At 46.5% G+C, this 18,081-nt stretch overlaps 1 protein-coding gene across 1 annotated transcript in view; it reads right to left on the bottom strand.

Moving 5' to 3' along the window:
• Nucleotides 1–249: 249 nt before the first annotated feature.
• The window catches only part of LOC310945504 (multiple epidermal growth factor-like domains protein 10), a gene marked incomplete at its 3' end in the record, with an annotated part of 145,325 nt that continues 127,493 nt past the window's right edge, over nucleotides 250–18,081 (bottom strand). The window contains exons 15-22 of the mRNA XM_083911617.1: nucleotides 17,714–17,842; nucleotides 16,474–16,602; nucleotides 13,971–14,204; nucleotides 13,432–13,583; nucleotides 8,739–8,808; nucleotides 8,162–8,215; nucleotides 2,787–3,005; nucleotides 250–440 (exon numbers count right to left, since the gene is read on the bottom strand). Of these exons, the coding sequence (XP_083767743.1) occupies nucleotides 250–440; nucleotides 2,787–3,005; nucleotides 8,162–8,215; nucleotides 8,739–8,808; nucleotides 13,432–13,583; nucleotides 13,971–14,204; nucleotides 16,474–16,602; nucleotides 17,714–17,842 (1,178 nt within the window). The remainder of the gene's footprint in view (nucleotides 441–2,786; nucleotides 3,006–8,161; nucleotides 8,216–8,738; nucleotides 8,809–13,431; nucleotides 13,584–13,970; nucleotides 14,205–16,473; nucleotides 16,603–17,713; nucleotides 17,843–18,081) is intronic.

The following is an 18,081-nucleotide window of genomic DNA, read 5'->3' on the forward strand; positions in this document are numbered from 1 at the left end:
GAAATCGCCAGAAATAAAAGCAAAGCTTGTGTTTGTTCCCTCTGCTGACGAGGGAGAATTTACAACCCGACACAAATATGAAGTATTGATCTGCACGGACGCAGTTTGGATATAATACAGAGATCACATGTCAAACAGCGGCGCGTCGGTCGCGAGGAGATCCTCATCCGTCCACGTCCCAGTCCACGGTCCACGGTCTCCTGGTTGTGGGTGAACCGGGAGCTCTGGTCCAGCGTGCGGTCCGGGGGTCTAGAGCAGCGAGCTGGTGGGGCTGCCGGGCAGCGGGGGGCTGTGGCTGTGGGAGGGGCTGGGGCGCACAGGCAGCAGGTCGTAGTGGCTGGGGATGTGGCTGTTCCTGGGCAGGTCGTACGGGTTCTGAGGGTAACCGGGGACCACCACGGTGCCGGCGCCGGCGCCCTGCACGATGCTGATGGTCGGCTCTGAGGAGAGACGAGAGGAGAAATCGCTTATTAACGGATTTATCATTTTATTAATCAAATAAAAAAGTCTCATATTCTCTTCTACCTCCTTCAGTTGTGGATAATAGGGCGCCCTCCCACTGTGCCTCCGTCCCGTGCCCCGTGCTTTAGGGTCCTTGTCCCCCCCTCCAGGCCCGTTTGTACTCACACTACCTGGGCCTCGGAGAATGCTTCTTGCTGCCTATACGTCATCACGCCGTAACACGTCACACGCATTGATGACGTCATGGCGATGCGTGGCTTTGTTTCCAGATCTTTCCGTAGACCTCGGAGTTTTTGTGCGTCTTGTCGACTGTTTTTGAATCTTTTCATCGACCAAATCTGCAGTAAACACTCCACCTCCGCATCACACCAACGTGAACCTTTCACCGCCATTGTTTTAAATGACCGCGCATGGTCCCTCCTTCTTTTTTCTACGTCCCAACAGGCGCACAGGAAATGACCTCAGAACCGCTGTAGGCCTCGTGCTCGTACATGTGCAGACGTGCTTTACTAAAGCCCACCTCTCCCAAACGGGTCGTGGACGGCCAGCTGTCCGCAGTTATGCGTGGAGTGGTTGCACTCACACTGGTCAAACGCACTAGGCTTTACCCGTAAAAACCTGTTTTGGCCCGGTGCTGAAGGACAGTGTGAGTGCGCCCTTAGAGAGTGTTGCGTACATCGTGACAGATCCAGCTGGTTCTTGTTGTTGTTTATAGACACTTGATGCAGTGAATATCTGTTACCCACATTATCTCAATACTCTTCTTCCTTTTTTTGTGTTCAACCCCCCTTAGATAAGAAATTAGTACTCATAAATACATAAAACTGGAAGAATAAATAAATAAAATATACACATGTACACACTTAAACCTAAACATACTAATTTGTATGCGCTAACATGCACAAATAAAAGAGTAAATACCAAAATAAGACTTTAAAAACAACCGTCCTCAACTCAGTTATCAGTTTAATTATTAATATCTTTATTATAAACTGAATATCTGTTAGTTTTGGATAAATCAACGCTCTCTCTTGTGACTCTTTCCCCACATTAATCATTTAAATGACTAATTTAGAAGTAATAATTAGCTGCAGCCCTTTAAAGTTGATTTTATTTGTAAGATGAATAAAAACAGTGTCTTTGCCCCGAGGCCACGCTGCTTAACGCCAGATTAAACAGCTGAATAACACGCATTCGTTATATTTATCAGGTTAAATGAACGAACATTAAAAAGAAGTGACTCATCTTTCTTTTAAATGAATAAATGATTATGATCAGGTGTTTGCAGGGCCGAGGGTTTAAAGACATTCAGGGTTTAAAAATAAAGTCAAATTTAAATCAAATGTAAAGTGCCGTATTTTCCGCACTATAAGGCGCACCTTCAATGAATGTCTTATTTTGAAACTTTTATATATATATAACTTCCCTGGACTTCGATACTGTGGGTAAAGCCACAGTATTGAAAGCCAGGGGAAGTCCGAATTTTTTAAATCGCCCGTAGGTGTGAATGGTTGTCTGTCTCTGTCCGTCTCTATGTGTCCTGTGATAGACTGGCGTCCTGTCCAGGGTGGACCCCGCCTCATGCCGGATGTCAGCTGGGATCGGCTCCAGCACCCCCGCGACCCTGATAACCGATAAGCGGTTGAAGATGAATGAATGAATGAATGAACTAGGCAAAGTGCACTCTAATGACTGTCAAAGTGGAACCTCCAACTAGCAGATGACCTACCCTGCTTTTGCTAGTAGGAGGTTCGACTTCGACAGTTATTCAAGTGCACTTTGCATAGTTATACAATGGGTCCAAAACCTCAAATTTCCCATGGCACTTGAACGCAGCATGAGCAGAGCGACAGATGACGGGCAGGAAGCTCAGATTTTTATCAGAAATATATGAAAATTGAATATTGATGAGTTTCAACTAAGCCCCCACCACAGCGACTTCCTGTTTGATCCAATCAGGAAGCTCGGTCAGCGTCAGTTCTCTGAGTGTCCACTAGGGGCAGGTTTCATAACAGAGCAGTTTCTCATTGAGCCCCATGTTAAACAGGCCGTTTACACAGCATCATTAAACCTGTTTAAGGACAAAAGAACATCCTAGTCTGTGTGTTTAGCTCAGATCTCCATGACAACACTGAGGGGGAGGGGCTAGTTTTGATTTTATTGGAGGTTAAAGTTTATGAATAATTAGGGGCGTGGTCTCCTGAGTGACAGCTAGCCTCTGGCCCTCACTTCTCCTCGGAGGTAAACGTATTTTTCTGCTCTATATGGGAGAAGAGTCAACATCTGAAGTTTTAAAATTACACGCCCTCTCGCCGTAAGCGTACCCATGTCGTAGACGTTCTTGGCGGGCACGGTGGTGTTGGTGGTCGTGGTGATGATGGCGGCGGAGCAGCAGTGCGTCATGTGGTCGTGGTGAGCCGGTGACTTCATCTCCACGTAGCTGCTCTCCGAGTGTTTACACACGCCGGGCGCGTCGTTGATGGTGGCGTACGGGTTTTCACTGTTGAGGGAGCAGGTGCTGGACAATGAGCCCTTCATGTAGTCTACAAGAGAAAGAGCACAACGGTCATTTAGGCTCGAGTGTGCGGAAAGTATAAACTGTACAGCTGAACTCAACACACTGGAGACCGTCACTGTCCTTAAAGGTCTGCTGGTGATTTCAGTTTTCACATTTTAAAGCCAGAGTGTTAAACCGCCCCCTCCGTCCCCTGCTTCATACACTCAATTCAATCATCCCCGTCGTCATAGTGATCCTGATGCTCTCTTACAGCTGCTGACAATGCTCTGTTTTCCTTTTAAAGCCCTTTTAAATGAACCTGTGATTCAGAAACATGAACTTCTCCTCAGCCGTTTCTCTCGTCTCTGAAACGCTTTAATACTGAAACTCTCTGCACTGTCTGTGCTGAAAAAGTCACTTTTTACTGCAGGATTTTACTCCTTTTAAAGCTGCAGTCGCCAAGTCTGGCAGAAATTTCGGATGTTTCCAACTCTCAAGCCCCTCCCCCTCTACCACCGAGCTCCTCCCCTCCCTCCCATCGAGTGCTCGTCAGTGCACGTGCACCAGATTCCTGTGAACGCGCCCGTCTCTTCTCTCATCGATAAACAACATGGAGTACACGCTACATGGAGGTAGGCTGGCTAACTCACTCATAGATAGCAACTGCTAACGTCATTTAGCGTGTGCCTGTGATATTTTAACATGCACGAGGGGGGAGGAGGGATCTGTGGCGTGTGCACGAACTGTGAACTGTGCTGAGTGGACAGGATGATACGGGCACGGTGGACTTTTGCAATACAAACAACAAGCTCTAGGTGCATGTTCAGGCGTGTTTGTTTCCAAAACTGGATGATTTATGTCGTTCTATCGGAGCCGAGTGTCGGTTTAATTGAATATGATCAAAAGAATGTTGACGACTGCGACTTTAATCAGACTTTCACCGTCCTGTAGTGATGTGAAACGGTTCTTTTGAACGGCTCTTTGGTATTCAATTCAATTTATAGTGCCAAATCCTAACAGAAGTGATCTCAGGACACTTTAGAGTAGGTAAAAACCACACTCTATGACTTATCTATGATTTACAGAGACGTAGGTATGAACAAACTGCTTCTGCACTGAACTGTACTTGAGAGGCGTTCTTTGGATCGACGCCCAAACCTCAGCGGCGGCAGCAGCTGCGGGATGCACAGACGGCCGTTACACCCTGTCACATCTGCGCTCTCTGTCCACACACACAGTTCTTCGTCCATCGACACAAATAAATAGAAACGGGGCGTCCGACAAAAGTTACGTTTCAAACGGCACTTGGCCAGTTAGGACCATCCAATAGAAAACAATGTTATCAAAGTGATGTCATCGCTGACGCTCGCTCGTGTCACGCGTTAGATTAGAGACACATTAAAGCCTTTAATCCAACAGGCAGGACAGGCCGGTGCGAGGGGACAATGCCTGATCGATGCGCAGATGAATAGAAAACGTTAAAAAAGAACAATGAGCGGCTAAGAAGGGGACAGCCGTGAGATCGAGCTCCCATCAAAGAGCCAGAATTCCCATCAGCACTGTCTGAAAGGATGCGTTTACGAGCCAATAGGAACGCTCTATCTCTCTCTGTGACATGAGCTGTGATTGGGCGAAGTCTCCGGTCGCAGGTCAGATGTTCTAAAGCCTGAAACCAGCCACGAAGAGAAGCAGAAGTCCAGTTTTTATTAGACAACTTGAATTGAAATAGATCAGATTGGACATTTTTTTGCCGTCCTCAGATTTACACGATGACATTGTCCTCGAAAAAAGACTCGAACCCGTGACACTAAAAACCCTGGACTCAACTTTCCTCATGAACGGTTATAAAACAGATGTTAATGCGTCATATCTGAGACATCTCCTGCAGCATTTGAACAAAACTGGCTGTTACCATGGTGACTAATTTCATGTTTGTTAATAGAGACATTCAGCGGAGTGGGTCACTCACACTCACACGTCGTGTTCTTGTACTTTCTCACCGGCTCACTGTCGCTTTTAACAAACAATAGGGAGGAAATTGTGAATTCACTGGGGACTATTTTCAGCTGTGGATGAATCACATTTGGCGCTCAGCAGGGCGGTGTGTGTGTGTGTGTGTGTGTGTGTGTGTGTGTGTGTGTGTGACTGAGACAACAATCGAGGAAGAATAGAGATTCAACAACGAGGAAGTCTTGTCGTGGTCATTGATCCTGTAAGAAACAAACACGTTAGGGTAATGATGGCATCACTGGACAACAGAGGTGACGTTCACGGGCCAACGTCAACATTCAAAAGCAGTTTGGGTAAAAAACAACATCTGCAGCTGAAGGAAGTGAGAGGGAAACACAGCATTCAGGAGGAGGAGGAGTCCAGCAGAGAGGGAAACACACAGAGGAGAGGCGTCGAGTCGTCCTGCAGAGACACAAACACACCGGGTTCATATCAACAACGTCAGGTTCAGCCTCGGAGCATTCAGGTACAGATCTGAGAGGGTTCATCATGCTGCAGCTCTTCAACCACACTCACGCACGCTGCTCTTACAACATGTGGCGTGTGCTCAAAGAGACACTTTACTCATTTTAATCCAGGTGTGTGCCAGTGTGGACATAACCACGGCACAGAGCTGGAACCATATTGGGAAAGTATCCTGTAAAACCTATAAAAACATTTTTGTTTTTAGTTTTATACCATGCGTATTTATGAATTAACGCGTATTTATGAATTAACGCGTATTTATGAATTAACGCGTATTTGTGGAAGCAAACCTATGTGAGCAGGGAGGGTCTGATGTTCCTCGGTCTGTTACTTTTTCCACAATCAGTGTTGATTCTTCAGGAAATAGGCCTATGTAGACCCTGACCCTAACCCTGACCCCGACCCTAACCTCTAATCCTAACCCTAACCTCTAACCTCTAACCCTAACCCTGACCTTAAACCTCACTCTAACCCTGACCCTGACCTCTCACCCTGAACCTAAGCCTAACCCTGACCCTAACCTCTAACCCTAACCCTGACCCTAACCCTAACTGTGACCGTGACCCTGATCCTAGCCCTGACCCTAACCCTAACTGTGACCGTGACCCTGACCCTAACCGTGACCCTGATCCTAACCCTGACCCTAACCCTAACTCTGACCGTGACCCTAACCCTAACTGTGACCGTGACCCTGACCCTAACCTCTAACCCTAACCCTAATCCTGACCCTCACCCTGACCCTGACCTCTCACCCTGACCCTAACCGTGACCCTGACCCTAACCCTAACTGTGACCGTGACCCTAACCTCTAACCTCTAACCTTAACCCTAATCCTGACCCTCACCCTGACCCTGACCTCTCACCCTAACCCTAACCGTGACCCTGATCCTAACCTCTAACCCTGATCCTTACCCTGACCCTGACCTCTAACCCTAACCCTTACCCTGATCTTTACCCTGATGAAACTTTGAATTAAATCAGCGAAGGCAGAGTATTATGCGACCAGGGAACATATGACCCTTTATTTATGAATTAGAATGTATATTAATGAATAACGTGTATTTATTAACATGCCAATTTATGAATTAACATGTGCATTTATTAATTGACATATGTATTTATGACTTCAATGTGCATTTATGAAATAGCACTGTCAGTGACTGTTAGTAAACTAAAGTGAATTTTCATGTGTTAGAATTCATTTTAAGTCATTGTAACATTTCGTCAGTATTTTCTTCATATACAATCATGTGCACGTCCTGTGGAGTCTAGAGCAGCGGATGCACCTGAAGCCCACTGGGGACCAAGTGATCCGGACCCTCTGATTGGTTAAGACTGTTTAAAAATATAAGCTGTGTAAAAAAAAACAACTATATGATGAGACACTGTTTCTGATCTCTGACTGCTGCTGATGAAGTCTGTGTCGGAGCAGAACATCTAAATAAGGATACTGACGTCTGTTCAAGTTATCCACCTATTAACAAAACCCTTTTCTGTTTTTCTGAATACACAATGGAGAAGACAATGTTCATTTATAAACCTGTGAGCACGGTAGAGTATAAAGAAGTCCATTAACAGATGAGTGGCGTCCTACGGGTAAATGTCAAATATAATTTTACATCTGAAGAAAAGCAGATGTAGACGTTCAGTTCTGCGTTTGACAGTTTAACCAGATTTCCTGTGACGCGTCCTAAAACACGTTGCTCACTGATGAACGGGTGCGTTCACAGGTGCATGTTAACAAAGCTCCGACGGCATCAAACCGACTACAAACCAACCACGTTTAAGGTCAAACTGAAACAGTAGCTTTGTGTCAGGACTCCGGTCCTGTCGGTCTCTTCCCTCTTCCTTTTGTGTGAGTTTGTCTCCCTCTGTCTGTTTCTCCTGCTTGTGTCTTTCCCTGTGTGTTTGTCTGTTGGAGCTGGTCGGCGTGGTTCTCCCAGCTGTGGCTCGTCTCCTCATTAACGCAAAAGGATAAAGAGCCGGATGTGACCCTCGTCCGGTTCCACGCCGTATTGCTATGTCGTGGTTCGTGTCTCTCATGGTTGGCTACCTACTCTATGATCGTGTTCTCTATCCATGTTGCTTTGTCTTGTGTTCATCCTTTCTTTGTTTCTTTTGTTATAGTTTCCTGAGTTCCTGTTTCCCTCCCTCCGTCCGTGTTTCGTCCCCTGATCCCCACGTGTGGTTTTCCCCTCGTCTTCACCCGGACCCTGTTCCTGTTTTCCCGTTCCCTGGTTTTTGTTTGGTTCTTATTTTCTTCTTTATTAAATATCTGTTTAAATCTTACTCGTTGTCCGTGTCAGCGTTTGGGTCCTGCTCCTCGGAGTTATTCCCCGCACCGCTCATAACACTTTGAGACAACACATCCCTGGACAAACACTTATGTAGCTCATTTAATGCACCAGTTTTGGTTTGAAAGTAAGATTGTGATTTAGTACTTTAGTACTTTACTTAAATATGAAGCTAAAGTTGGATCTCCATGCGCGGGTACGCACCTATACGACATCTAACTACAACCAGGAGCCCAAGTCCTGAGACTCTTTTTGTGTCTGTCAGACAGAATCTGTCTGTAAAAGATCGCCCGCTACAGCGACGACATGCTGCAACATGAAGCTGAGGTGCAAGACGGAAGAGAGGCATTCATTGGCAGAGGGAAGTGTTCGAGCAAGAGGATTGGCCGGGGTCGATGAGGTCACGCAGGCTCAGGCCCCCCTCACACTGTACCTCTGTAGCGCGGCTCCACGTGGTAGCTGTAGCGCCGGTCAACGCAGTAAACACCTGCACAGAAACAGAGAGGAAAAGGTCCTGAAAGGTGAAAACAAACAAGAACCAAAAGACCTCAACTACTTCTATATCTTTATTTAATAGTGGCACTTTGCACACTTTCACTACGTTCACACTGCAGATGCACAATTCTGATTTATGGCTCAAATCTGATGTGTTGTTTGTCTGTTCACATCACGTCTTTGAATGTGGACTGTCTACGGATTTGTGTGTGAACAGCTCACGCTCCTGAAATGACCCGCATTCACAGTTGATCATTGATGACGTCACAACCACAACGTTGTTTACGGAAGCGACCATGGCGACGGCAACCAGTGTTCAATTCAATTCAATTCAATTTTATTTACAGTGCCAAATCATAACAAAGGTTATCTCAGGACACTTTACAGAGCAGGTAAAGACCACACTCTATGATGATTTACAGAGACCCAACAATTCCCCCGTAGAGGCCTTCACGCAGAAGCTAAACTACACCTGTGAGCGTCTGAGGAAAGAAAAGAGAGACGCAGGGACTGACCCAGCTCGCTGAGGTTACAGTAGGCCCCCCACTCCGGAGCGCTGTTCCTGTGCCGCTTCTTGGTCTTCACCTGAAACACACGGAGACGGAGAAACACGATAAAACACTGGGAAAGAAATGATGAAACAGGATGATGGAGCAGTTTACAGACTCAGAGATTAGATTCATAGGAGGGGAAAAGGAGTTTGATTTATTTCAAGGCAGGGTCGAAGGTTATTATTATTTTTATTATTAAAAATCCAGTGAAATTTACTTTTCTCTTTGTTGTCACTGTTGCTTCATCTGTCGAGCTCTCTGCTCATATAATACGTCTGCTAATAAATAATAATTTATTTGTCTAGGTCAGGGGTGGACAATTCCGGTCTTAGAGCCACTGTCCTGTATGTTTAAGGTTTCTCTCTGCTCCCGGAGCCACTGTCCTGCATGTTTTTAGTTTCTCTCTGCTCCTGGAGCCACTGTCCTGCATGTTTTAGGTTTCTCTCTGCTCCTGGAGCCACTGTCCTGCATGTTTTAGGTTTCTCTCTGCTCCTGGAGCCACTGTCCTGCATGTTTTAGTTTCTCTCTGCTCCTGGAGCCACTGTCCTGCATGTTTTAGTTTCTCTCTGCTCCTGGAGCCACTGTCCTGTATGTTTTAGGTTTCTCTCTGCTCCTGGAGAGCCACTGTCCTGCATGTTTTAGTTTCTCTCTGCTCCTGGAGCCACTGTCCTGCATGTTTTAGTTTCTCTCTGCTCCTGGAGCCACTGTCCTGCATGTTTTAGGTTTCTCTCAGCTCCTGGAGCCACTGTCCTGCATGTTTTAGGTTTCTCTCTGCTCCTGGAGCCACTGTCCTGCATGTTTTATGCTTCTCTCTGCTCCTGGAGCCACTGTCCTGCATGTTTTAGTTTCTCTCTACTCCTGGAGCCTCTGTCCTGCATGTTTTAGGTTTCTCTCTGCTCCTGGAGCCACTGTCCTGCATGTTTTAGGTTTCTCTCTGCTCCTGGAGCCACTGTCCTGCATGTTTTAGGTTTCTCTCTGCTCCTGGAGAGCCACTGTCCTGCATGTTTTAGTTTCTCTCTGCTCCTGGAGCCACTGTCCTGCATGTCTTAGTTTCTCTCTGCTCCTGGAGCCACTGTCCTGCATGTTTTAGGTTTCTCTCTGCTCCTGGAGCCACTGTCCTGCATGTTTTAGGTTTCTTTCTGCTCCTGGAGCCACTGTCCTGCATGTTTTAGTTTCTCTCTGCTCCTGGAGCCACTGTCCTGCATGTTTTAGGTTTCTCTCTGCTCCTGGAGCCACTGTCCTGCATGTTTTAGGTTTCTCTCTGCTCCTGGAGCCACTGTCCTGCATGTTTTAGGTTTCTCTCTGCTCCTGGAGTCACTGTCCTGCATGTTTTAGTTTCTCTCTGCTCCTGGAGCCACTGTCGTGCATGTTTTAGGTTTCTCTCTGCTCCTGGAGCCACTGTCCTGCATGTTTTAGTTTCTCTCTGCTCCTGGAGCCACTGTCCTGCATGTTTTAGTTTCTCTCTGCTCCTGGAGCCACTGTCCTGTATGTTTTAGGTTTCTCTCTGCTCCTGGAGAGCCACTGTCCTGCATGTTTTAGTTTCTCTCTGCTCCTGGAGCCACTGTCCTGCATGTTTTAGTTTCTCTCTGCTCCTGGAGCCACTGTCCTGCATGTTTTAGGTTTCTCTCAGCTCCTGGAGCCACTGTCCTGCATGTTTTAGGTTTCTCTCTGCTCCTGGAGCCACTGTCCTGCATGTTTTATGCTTCTCTCTGCTCCTGGAGCCACTGTCCTGCATGTTTTAGTTTCTCTCTACTCCTGGAGCCTCTGTCCTGCATGTTTTAGGTTTCTCTCTGCTCCTGGAGCCACTGTCCTGCATGTTTTAGGTTTCTCTCTGCTCCTGGAGCCACTGTCCTGCATGTTTTAGGTTTCTCTCTGCTCCTGGAGAGCCACTGTCCTGCATGTTTTAGTTTCTCTCTGCTCCTGGAGCCACTGTCCTGCATGTCTTAGTTTCTCTCTGCTCCTGGAGCCACTGTCCTGCATGTTTTAGGTTTCTCTCTGCTCCTGGAGCCACTGTCCTGCATGTTTTAGGTTTCTTTCTGCTCCTGGAGCCACTGTCCTGCATGTTTTAGTTTCTCTCTGCTCCTGGAGCCACTGTCCTGCATGTTTTAGGTTTCTCTCTGCTCCTGGAGCCACTGTCCTGCATGTTTTAGGTTTCTCTCTGCTCCTGGAGCCACTGTCCTGCATGTTTTAGGTTTCTCTCTGCTCCTGGAGTCACTGTCCTGCATGTTTTAGTTTCTCTCTGCTCCTGGAGCCACTGTCGTGCATGTTTTAGGTTTCTCTCTGCTCCTGGAGCCACTGTCCTGCATGTTTTAGTTTCTCTCTGCTCCTGGAGCCACTGTCCTGCATGTTTTAGTTTCTCTCTGCTCCTGGAGCCACTGTCCTGCATGTATTAGGTTTCTCTCTGCTACTGGAGCCACTGTCCTGCATGTTTTAGGTTTCTCTCTGCTCCTGGAGCCACTGTCCTGCATGTTTTAGTTTCTCTCTGCTCCTGGAGCCACTGTCCTGCATGTTTTAGGTTTCTCTCTGCTCCTGGAGCCACTGTCCTGCATGTTTTAGTTTCTCTCTGCTCCTGGAGCCACTGTCCTGCATGTTTTAGTTTCTCTCTGCTCCTGGAGCCACTGTCCTGCATGTTTTAGTTTCTCTCTGCTCCTGGAGCCACTGTCCTGCATGTTTTAGTTTCTCTCTGCTCCTGGAGCCACTGTCCTGCATGTTTTAGTTTCTCTCTGCTCCTGGAGCCACTGTCCTGCATGTTTTAGGTTCTCTCTGCTCCTGGAGCCACTGTCCTGCATGTTTTAGGTTTCTCTCTGCTCCTGGAGCCACTGTCCTAGATGTTTTAGGTTTCTCTCTGCTCCTGGAGCCACTGTCCTGCATGTTTTAGTTTCTCTCTGCTCCTGGAGCCACTGTCCTGCATGTTTTAGGTTTCTCTCTGCTCCTGGAGCCACTGTCCTGCATGTTTTAGTTTCTCTCTGTTCCTGGAGCCACTGTCCTGCATGTTTTAGGTTTCTCTCTGCTCCTGGAGCCACTGTCCTGCATGTTTTAGTTTCTCTCTGCTCCTGGAGCCACTGTCCTGCATGTTTTAGTTTCTCTCTGCTCCTGGAGCCACTGTCCTGCATGTTTTAGGTTTCTCTCTGCTCCTGGAGCCACTGTCCTGCATGTTTTAGTTTCTCTCTGTTCCTGGAGCCACTGTCCTGCATGTTTTAGTTTCTCTCTGCTCCTGGAGCCACTGTCCTGCATGTTTTAGTTTCTCTCTGCTCCTGGAGCCACTGTCCTGCATGTTTTAGGTTTCTCTCTGCTCCTGGAGCCTCTGTCCTGCATGTTTTAGGTTTCTCTCTGCTCCTGGAGCCACTGTCCTGCATGTTTTAGTTTCTCTCTGCTCCTGGAGCCACTGTCCTGCATGTTTTAGGTTTCTCTCTGCTCCTGGAGCCACTGTCCTGCATGTTTTAGGTTTCTCTCTGCTCCTGGAGCCACTGACCTGCATATTTTAGGTTTCTCTCTGCTCCTGGAGCCACTGTCCTGCATGTTTTAGTTTCTCTCTGCTCCTGGAGCCACTGTCCTGCATGTTTTAGGTTTCTCTCTGCTCCTGGAGCCACTGTCCTGCATGTTTTAGTTTCTCTCTGCTCCTGGAGCCACTGACCTGCATATTTTAGGTTTCTCTCTGCTCCTGGAGCCACTGTCCTGCATGTTTTAGGTTTCTCTCTGCTCCTGGAGCCACTGTCCTGCATGTTTTAGGTTTCTCTCTGCTCCTGGAGCCACTGACCTGCATATTTTAGGTTTCTCTCTGCTCCTGGAGCCACTGTCCTGCATATTTTAGGTTTCTCTCTGCTCCTGGAGCCACTGTCCTGCATGTTTTAGGTTTCTCTCTGCTCCTGGAGCCACTGTCCTGCATGTTTTAGGTTTCTCTCTGCTCCTGGAGCCACTGTCCTGCATGTTTTAGTTTCTCTCTGCTCCTGGAGCCACTGTCCTGCATGTTTTAGTTTCTCTCTGCTCCTGGAGCCACTGTCCTGCATGTTTTAGGTTTCTCTCTGCTCCTGGAGCCACTGTCCTGCATGTTTTAGGTTTCTCTCTGCTCCTGGAGCCACTGACCTGCATATTTTAGGTTTCTCTCTGCTCCTGGAGCCACTGTCCTGCATGTTTTAGGTTTCTCTCTGCTCCTGGAGCCACTGTCCTGCATGTTTTAGGTTTCTCTCTGCTCCTGGAGCCACTGTCCAACACACCTGATTCTAATGATTTGCTCGTTATCAAGCAGCTGATGCTCGTCACAGTTGGATCATTGTTAGACTCAGGTGTGTTAGGGCAGGGAGAAACCAAAAACATGCAGGACAGTTGCTCTGCAGGACCGGAATTGCCTACCCCTGGTTTAGGCTCATTTGGGTGAATGAACTCTTACCTGTCATTGATTTTATGTGAATGAATATCACTTGTATTTTCACAGAGACGTTAATAAATGTTTCACATTTCTGAGATTCTACTGAAGCCGAGAGCGGACGGCTAATTTTTTTATAGTTAACTTCTGAATTCAAAATTACAGCACTTATAAAAAGTCACTTGCAAGCACGACTGTTCACTGCTTCATCACGTCTTTATGAATATTTGAATACTTAATAGTTCATACTAATCCTGCAGCACACACACAGTAACGGGGTTTCTTTTGACCCACCTTGGAGCTCCTCTTGGCTGGCTTGGCGTAGTGAGCGGCGTAGGTGCAGGGCCCCAGAGTGCGGTAGCTGGGGTTGGAGAAGCAGCCGCCTGCTGAGGCGTTACTGGGAGAGGAGTCTGGAGAGGAGAGCAGGCCTGTGCACTGCAGCCCTCCTGTCACCACACAGCATCAGCACATTTATACAGAAAACATACACGCATGTGCACACAGTCAGAGGGACGCCGGTGTCCACAGCTGCCAATCAAACTGAAGGAAGTCCAGCTGGATCCAAGAGGAGGAACTTCCTTCTCTTTACCTGTTTGTTTGTCTTTATGGTCACAAACACATAGAGGAGGTCCGTGCTGAAATCAAGAATGCTGAACATTGGCCCTTTTATATTAATGTATATTGAATATCTTTAGCCTGTTGGTAGACGAAACAAACCACGTGAAGAAACTCTTTTTCTGACATTTTATAGACGATGAATAGAAAAAAGAATGTGTTCCGGTCGCCTGGATGTGTGAGAAACGTTAAAACACGCGGAGAAACGGACGTCTTACCCGAGAGCGAGTAGTCGGTGGAGTTGATGTGCAGGGCGGGCGTGTAGGTGACGTTTGGCACGTGGTGACCCTTCTCTCTCTGCCGGTAGCGGAACCAGACGACGAGGCCGAGCATGGCCATGATGAGCAGCAGCAGGAAGATGATGCCCAGGACGGCGCCGGCCGACTGGCGCTCTGACGCCAGAGCCGGGCTGATCTTTGTGTAGGGGTTCAGTTCCTCCATCATCAGAGCCGCTGAGCAAAAACACGTAAACAGGGGTTTTACGTGAATGGACTGACATCCTCATATTACTGGAAGTTTCAAAATAAAAGCCCCACATTTAACTTATTACTGCGGAATCCTCAAATCTATCGTTGCTGTTGGAGAGAGACTAAAAAAGCATGCCAATCACTTTTATCGTGTTCCTCTGTGTGATTGGACCTATTCTCCTAAACATACGGCCACCAAACGGCCACGTCTGCGCGTTGGTTTGTTGGTTTGATCCAATCAGGAAGCTCCGTCAGCGTCAGTTCTCTGAGTGTCCACTAGGGGCAGGTTTCATAACAGAGCAGTTTCTCATTGAGCCCCATGTTAAACAGGCCGTTTACACAGCATCATTAAACCTGTTTAAGGACAAAAGAACATTCTAGTCTGTGTGTTTAGATCAGATCTCCATGACAACACTGAGGGGGAGGGGCTAGTTTTTATCTTATTGGAGGTTAAAGTTTATGAATAATTAGGGGCGTGGCCTCTTGAGTGACAGCTAGCCTCTGGCCCTCACTTCTCCTCGGAGGTAAACCTCAGCCAGATGGACGTACGCCCCTCCCCCCAACGTCACATACATGCCCTTTTTTGGACAAAGGAAATGAGGCGGAATCAAAGTTTGAAAAGATGGAGACTCCTGTAGGCGAGGACGATCGGATCAAGTTGAGAGAACGGACCTCGACGGAGACACTACGTCTGTTTTTACACAGTTTATGGTCACGGCACAAAGTTGGATATTATCTCCTAAATAAATAAACTTAAAAGAAAAAGGGACAATAAATTATGCTGCGTAAAATCATTCAAATTAAAACCTATAAAAAGAAAGAAAAGAATATAAAAAGTTCTGACAGAAGCCTCGGTTTTGTTATGAGATGAAATCGTTTTGTGAGGGCTGAAGATTTTGTTTGTAGGAAAACAGTCCTTCTGAAAACTGTCAGCTAATGCTGAAGTGGGAGAGGTGGGCATGTAGGAGCACGAGCGTGCGCACGTGTATGAACACGAGGCCTACGGCGGTTCTGAGGTCATTTCCTGTGCGCCTGTTGGGACAGGAGGGACCATGCGCGGACATTTAAAACAATGGCCTGTGTTCCTATAACACTTCTGCCTGACTCAGAAGTTGAAATATTCCGATTACAAGTGAATGCAGCATGATCTGGGCGACCGACCAACCGCTGTCAGCAGCGTCACTAACATGGCGGCTTATTTACATCTAAGTGTCGCCACAGACACGGATACTGCACTACTCAGCAAAAAGGTAGAAGAGCTTTCATTAGTGGGTCGTATGATCAGTCACCATTGTTTTAACTCACTCTGATAGAAAGGAACTTAACTTAACTGAACTTAAATCTTACAGACTACAACTTTAAGTCTTGACGTAACACGTAAGGACGGTTTCCAGGTTCAAGCCCCGTATTTCTACAACACTGCAGAGCAGTTTTCCTGTTGAACGGGTCATTTTTCCTCTTTCCCATTGATAAAAACGAAAAAGAAGTGATTGTAAAATGTTCACAGGTTTGGCCGTTGTTGTTTTTTTGAGTGTTTGGACCCAGAAATATCTTTTGAAAAGGTGTCAGTTAAAACTTAAAGACCAGATATTCATAATATTAATAATAATAATAATAATATGTACAGTGGAGATGCAGCTGTAGTGGGTTTGTTAGGGCACACTCCCCCTTCTGAAAACAGTCAGTCCTGTGTTGCTTTCATTCCCCACACAACGCATCCTTTTGATACGACTACTCAGAGTCACGAAGGTCCGAATTTCCACACTTAGTGGCTTTAAATCATGTGTTTTATGTATTTGTATTGTTTGAAGCCCTTGTAATGTTCGCAGAAACGATCTTTGAAGCCTTTCTGTGGCTCTGTGAGCTGCTTTGAACACATCACATCTCCCAGTCTGCTCCATCACTGACGAATGCTAACTGATGTTTCCACAAAGTTCATTATTCATCAATGTTCGCATGTGCTGACCCGAGCGAAAAGACTTTTTTCATAGTTTGAATGCACAAATACATCAAAGCACATACTTGCAATATCAACGATGAATGAGGATGAGGAATGAATCTGACTGTGAAATGAAGAACAGACGTGTGAGACGCTGCGTAGCTTCATCTTATACAAACACGTCTTCTCTTTAATCTCTGAGGTAATGTGTATCCGTGTTCCCCCGTCATCTGCGCTTCTACATTTCATCTGAGCCGACAGAGTCAGCATCAAACACGTTTCCTCCCCGGCAGCGTTCAGAGAACACGGGCTCACCCTGGTCACAGCGGATGCCTTTGAAGCCGATGCTGCAGTAGCAGGTCCCCGTCACGTAGTCACAGGTGGCGTTGTTCATACACTCGCACAGCTGCTGGCAGCCGTAACCAAACGTCCCCGCGGGGCACTCTGGACGCAGGAGCACAGGTTCACACACAGTTAATATTTCACGTGTAGACATTAAGGCACTCTCTGCAGCTTCTCGTCTTATTAAAATGGGACTAATGTACAGGAATGTGTGCAGAATGAATATCTTTATAACAATAACACAATAATGTGCAGAGTTTGTACTTTACATACACCTACAAGAACAATAACTTCACTTTAACGCTGCTCTCTCCACACGACACACAAACCCACAGCTCATGTGATATTTCTTTCTTTCTGCATTTACTTTACTTGTGTTAATAAAATAACACAAATAATAACACTGTTTAGGGCGTAAGCAGACAGCGAACCAGTGCCCTACAGTATGCGTCGTCTTTCTTCCTTGATTTATTGAAACTTTTCTGTTTTCAGTCCATAGGTGTCTTGGCTGGGAACCATAGGGTCACTGGTTCAAGTCCCGGTGTGGAAAATGTATGGAGCGTGGACTGGTGGCTGGAGAGGTGCCAGGCACAGAACCCCCAACTACTTGGGGCACCGGTCACTGGCAGCCCCCTCGCTCTAACGTCTCTCCTTAATTGCATGTATTGGTGCATGTGTGTGTATTTCGGGCCTGTGTGTGTGTGTGTGTGTGTGTGTGTAACATGATTAATAATAATGAGTGAAATGTCCCCGTTGCGGGCTCAATAAAGTAATTCTTCTTCTTCTGAACCCGTCTCCTTTTTGTTTTTGTTCATCCAGTAAATTAAATGTTAAGAACTTCTGTCACACTGATGCAAACATTATATATAAACTCAACATTATTATAAAGCAGTGCGGCTAATTTTTACCACACTTGTTTCATACACACAGAGATTTAATGGGAGAGATCCGACGGTATAATCAATGAAATCATATGAGCCCTTATCTTATTTATGTAAAAAAATATAACTGTTCATCCATTAAGATGCATTTCAATATGAAATATGATTATTTTTTTGATTGTTGAACTTTGTGAACTTTGACCGTATCGGTGTAATTATTGTTCAAAGCCCCAAAATATTGTATATACATTTTGTCTTCACAACGACGGCGTGCAGATATGGACACACACACACAGACACAGACACAGACACACACACACACACACACTCACTGAGCTCACAGCTTTGTCCTATGAAGCCCGTCCTGCAGGAACACTGTCCGCTGATGTGGGCGCAGTCCGCCCCGTTCTGACAGCGACACACTTCAGCACACTGCGCGCCGTAGAACCCCGCAGGACAGCCTGGAGACAAACACACGACCCTTTGATTCCTCATCATCACTGCGACTTCTTCAACGTATCGTAAACAAACAAACCCAAAAATACCGAATAAATGTGTCCATGCAAAGCTTAAAACAATCCCCATAACGGTCTTTTATAAACATTAGGGTCAGGTTTGACCATAGAAATGCAACGAGGGGAGAACGGATGTGAAATAAACACAGCAGGATGTTCAGAGCAGCAGCCATTTTTATGTGAAC

This window comes from Echiichthys vipera (genome assembly GCF_963691815.1).
Source record: "Echiichthys vipera genome assembly, chromosome: 1".
NCBI classification, from domain to species: domain Eukaryota; kingdom Metazoa; phylum Chordata; class Actinopteri; order Perciformes; family Trachinidae; genus Echiichthys; species Echiichthys vipera.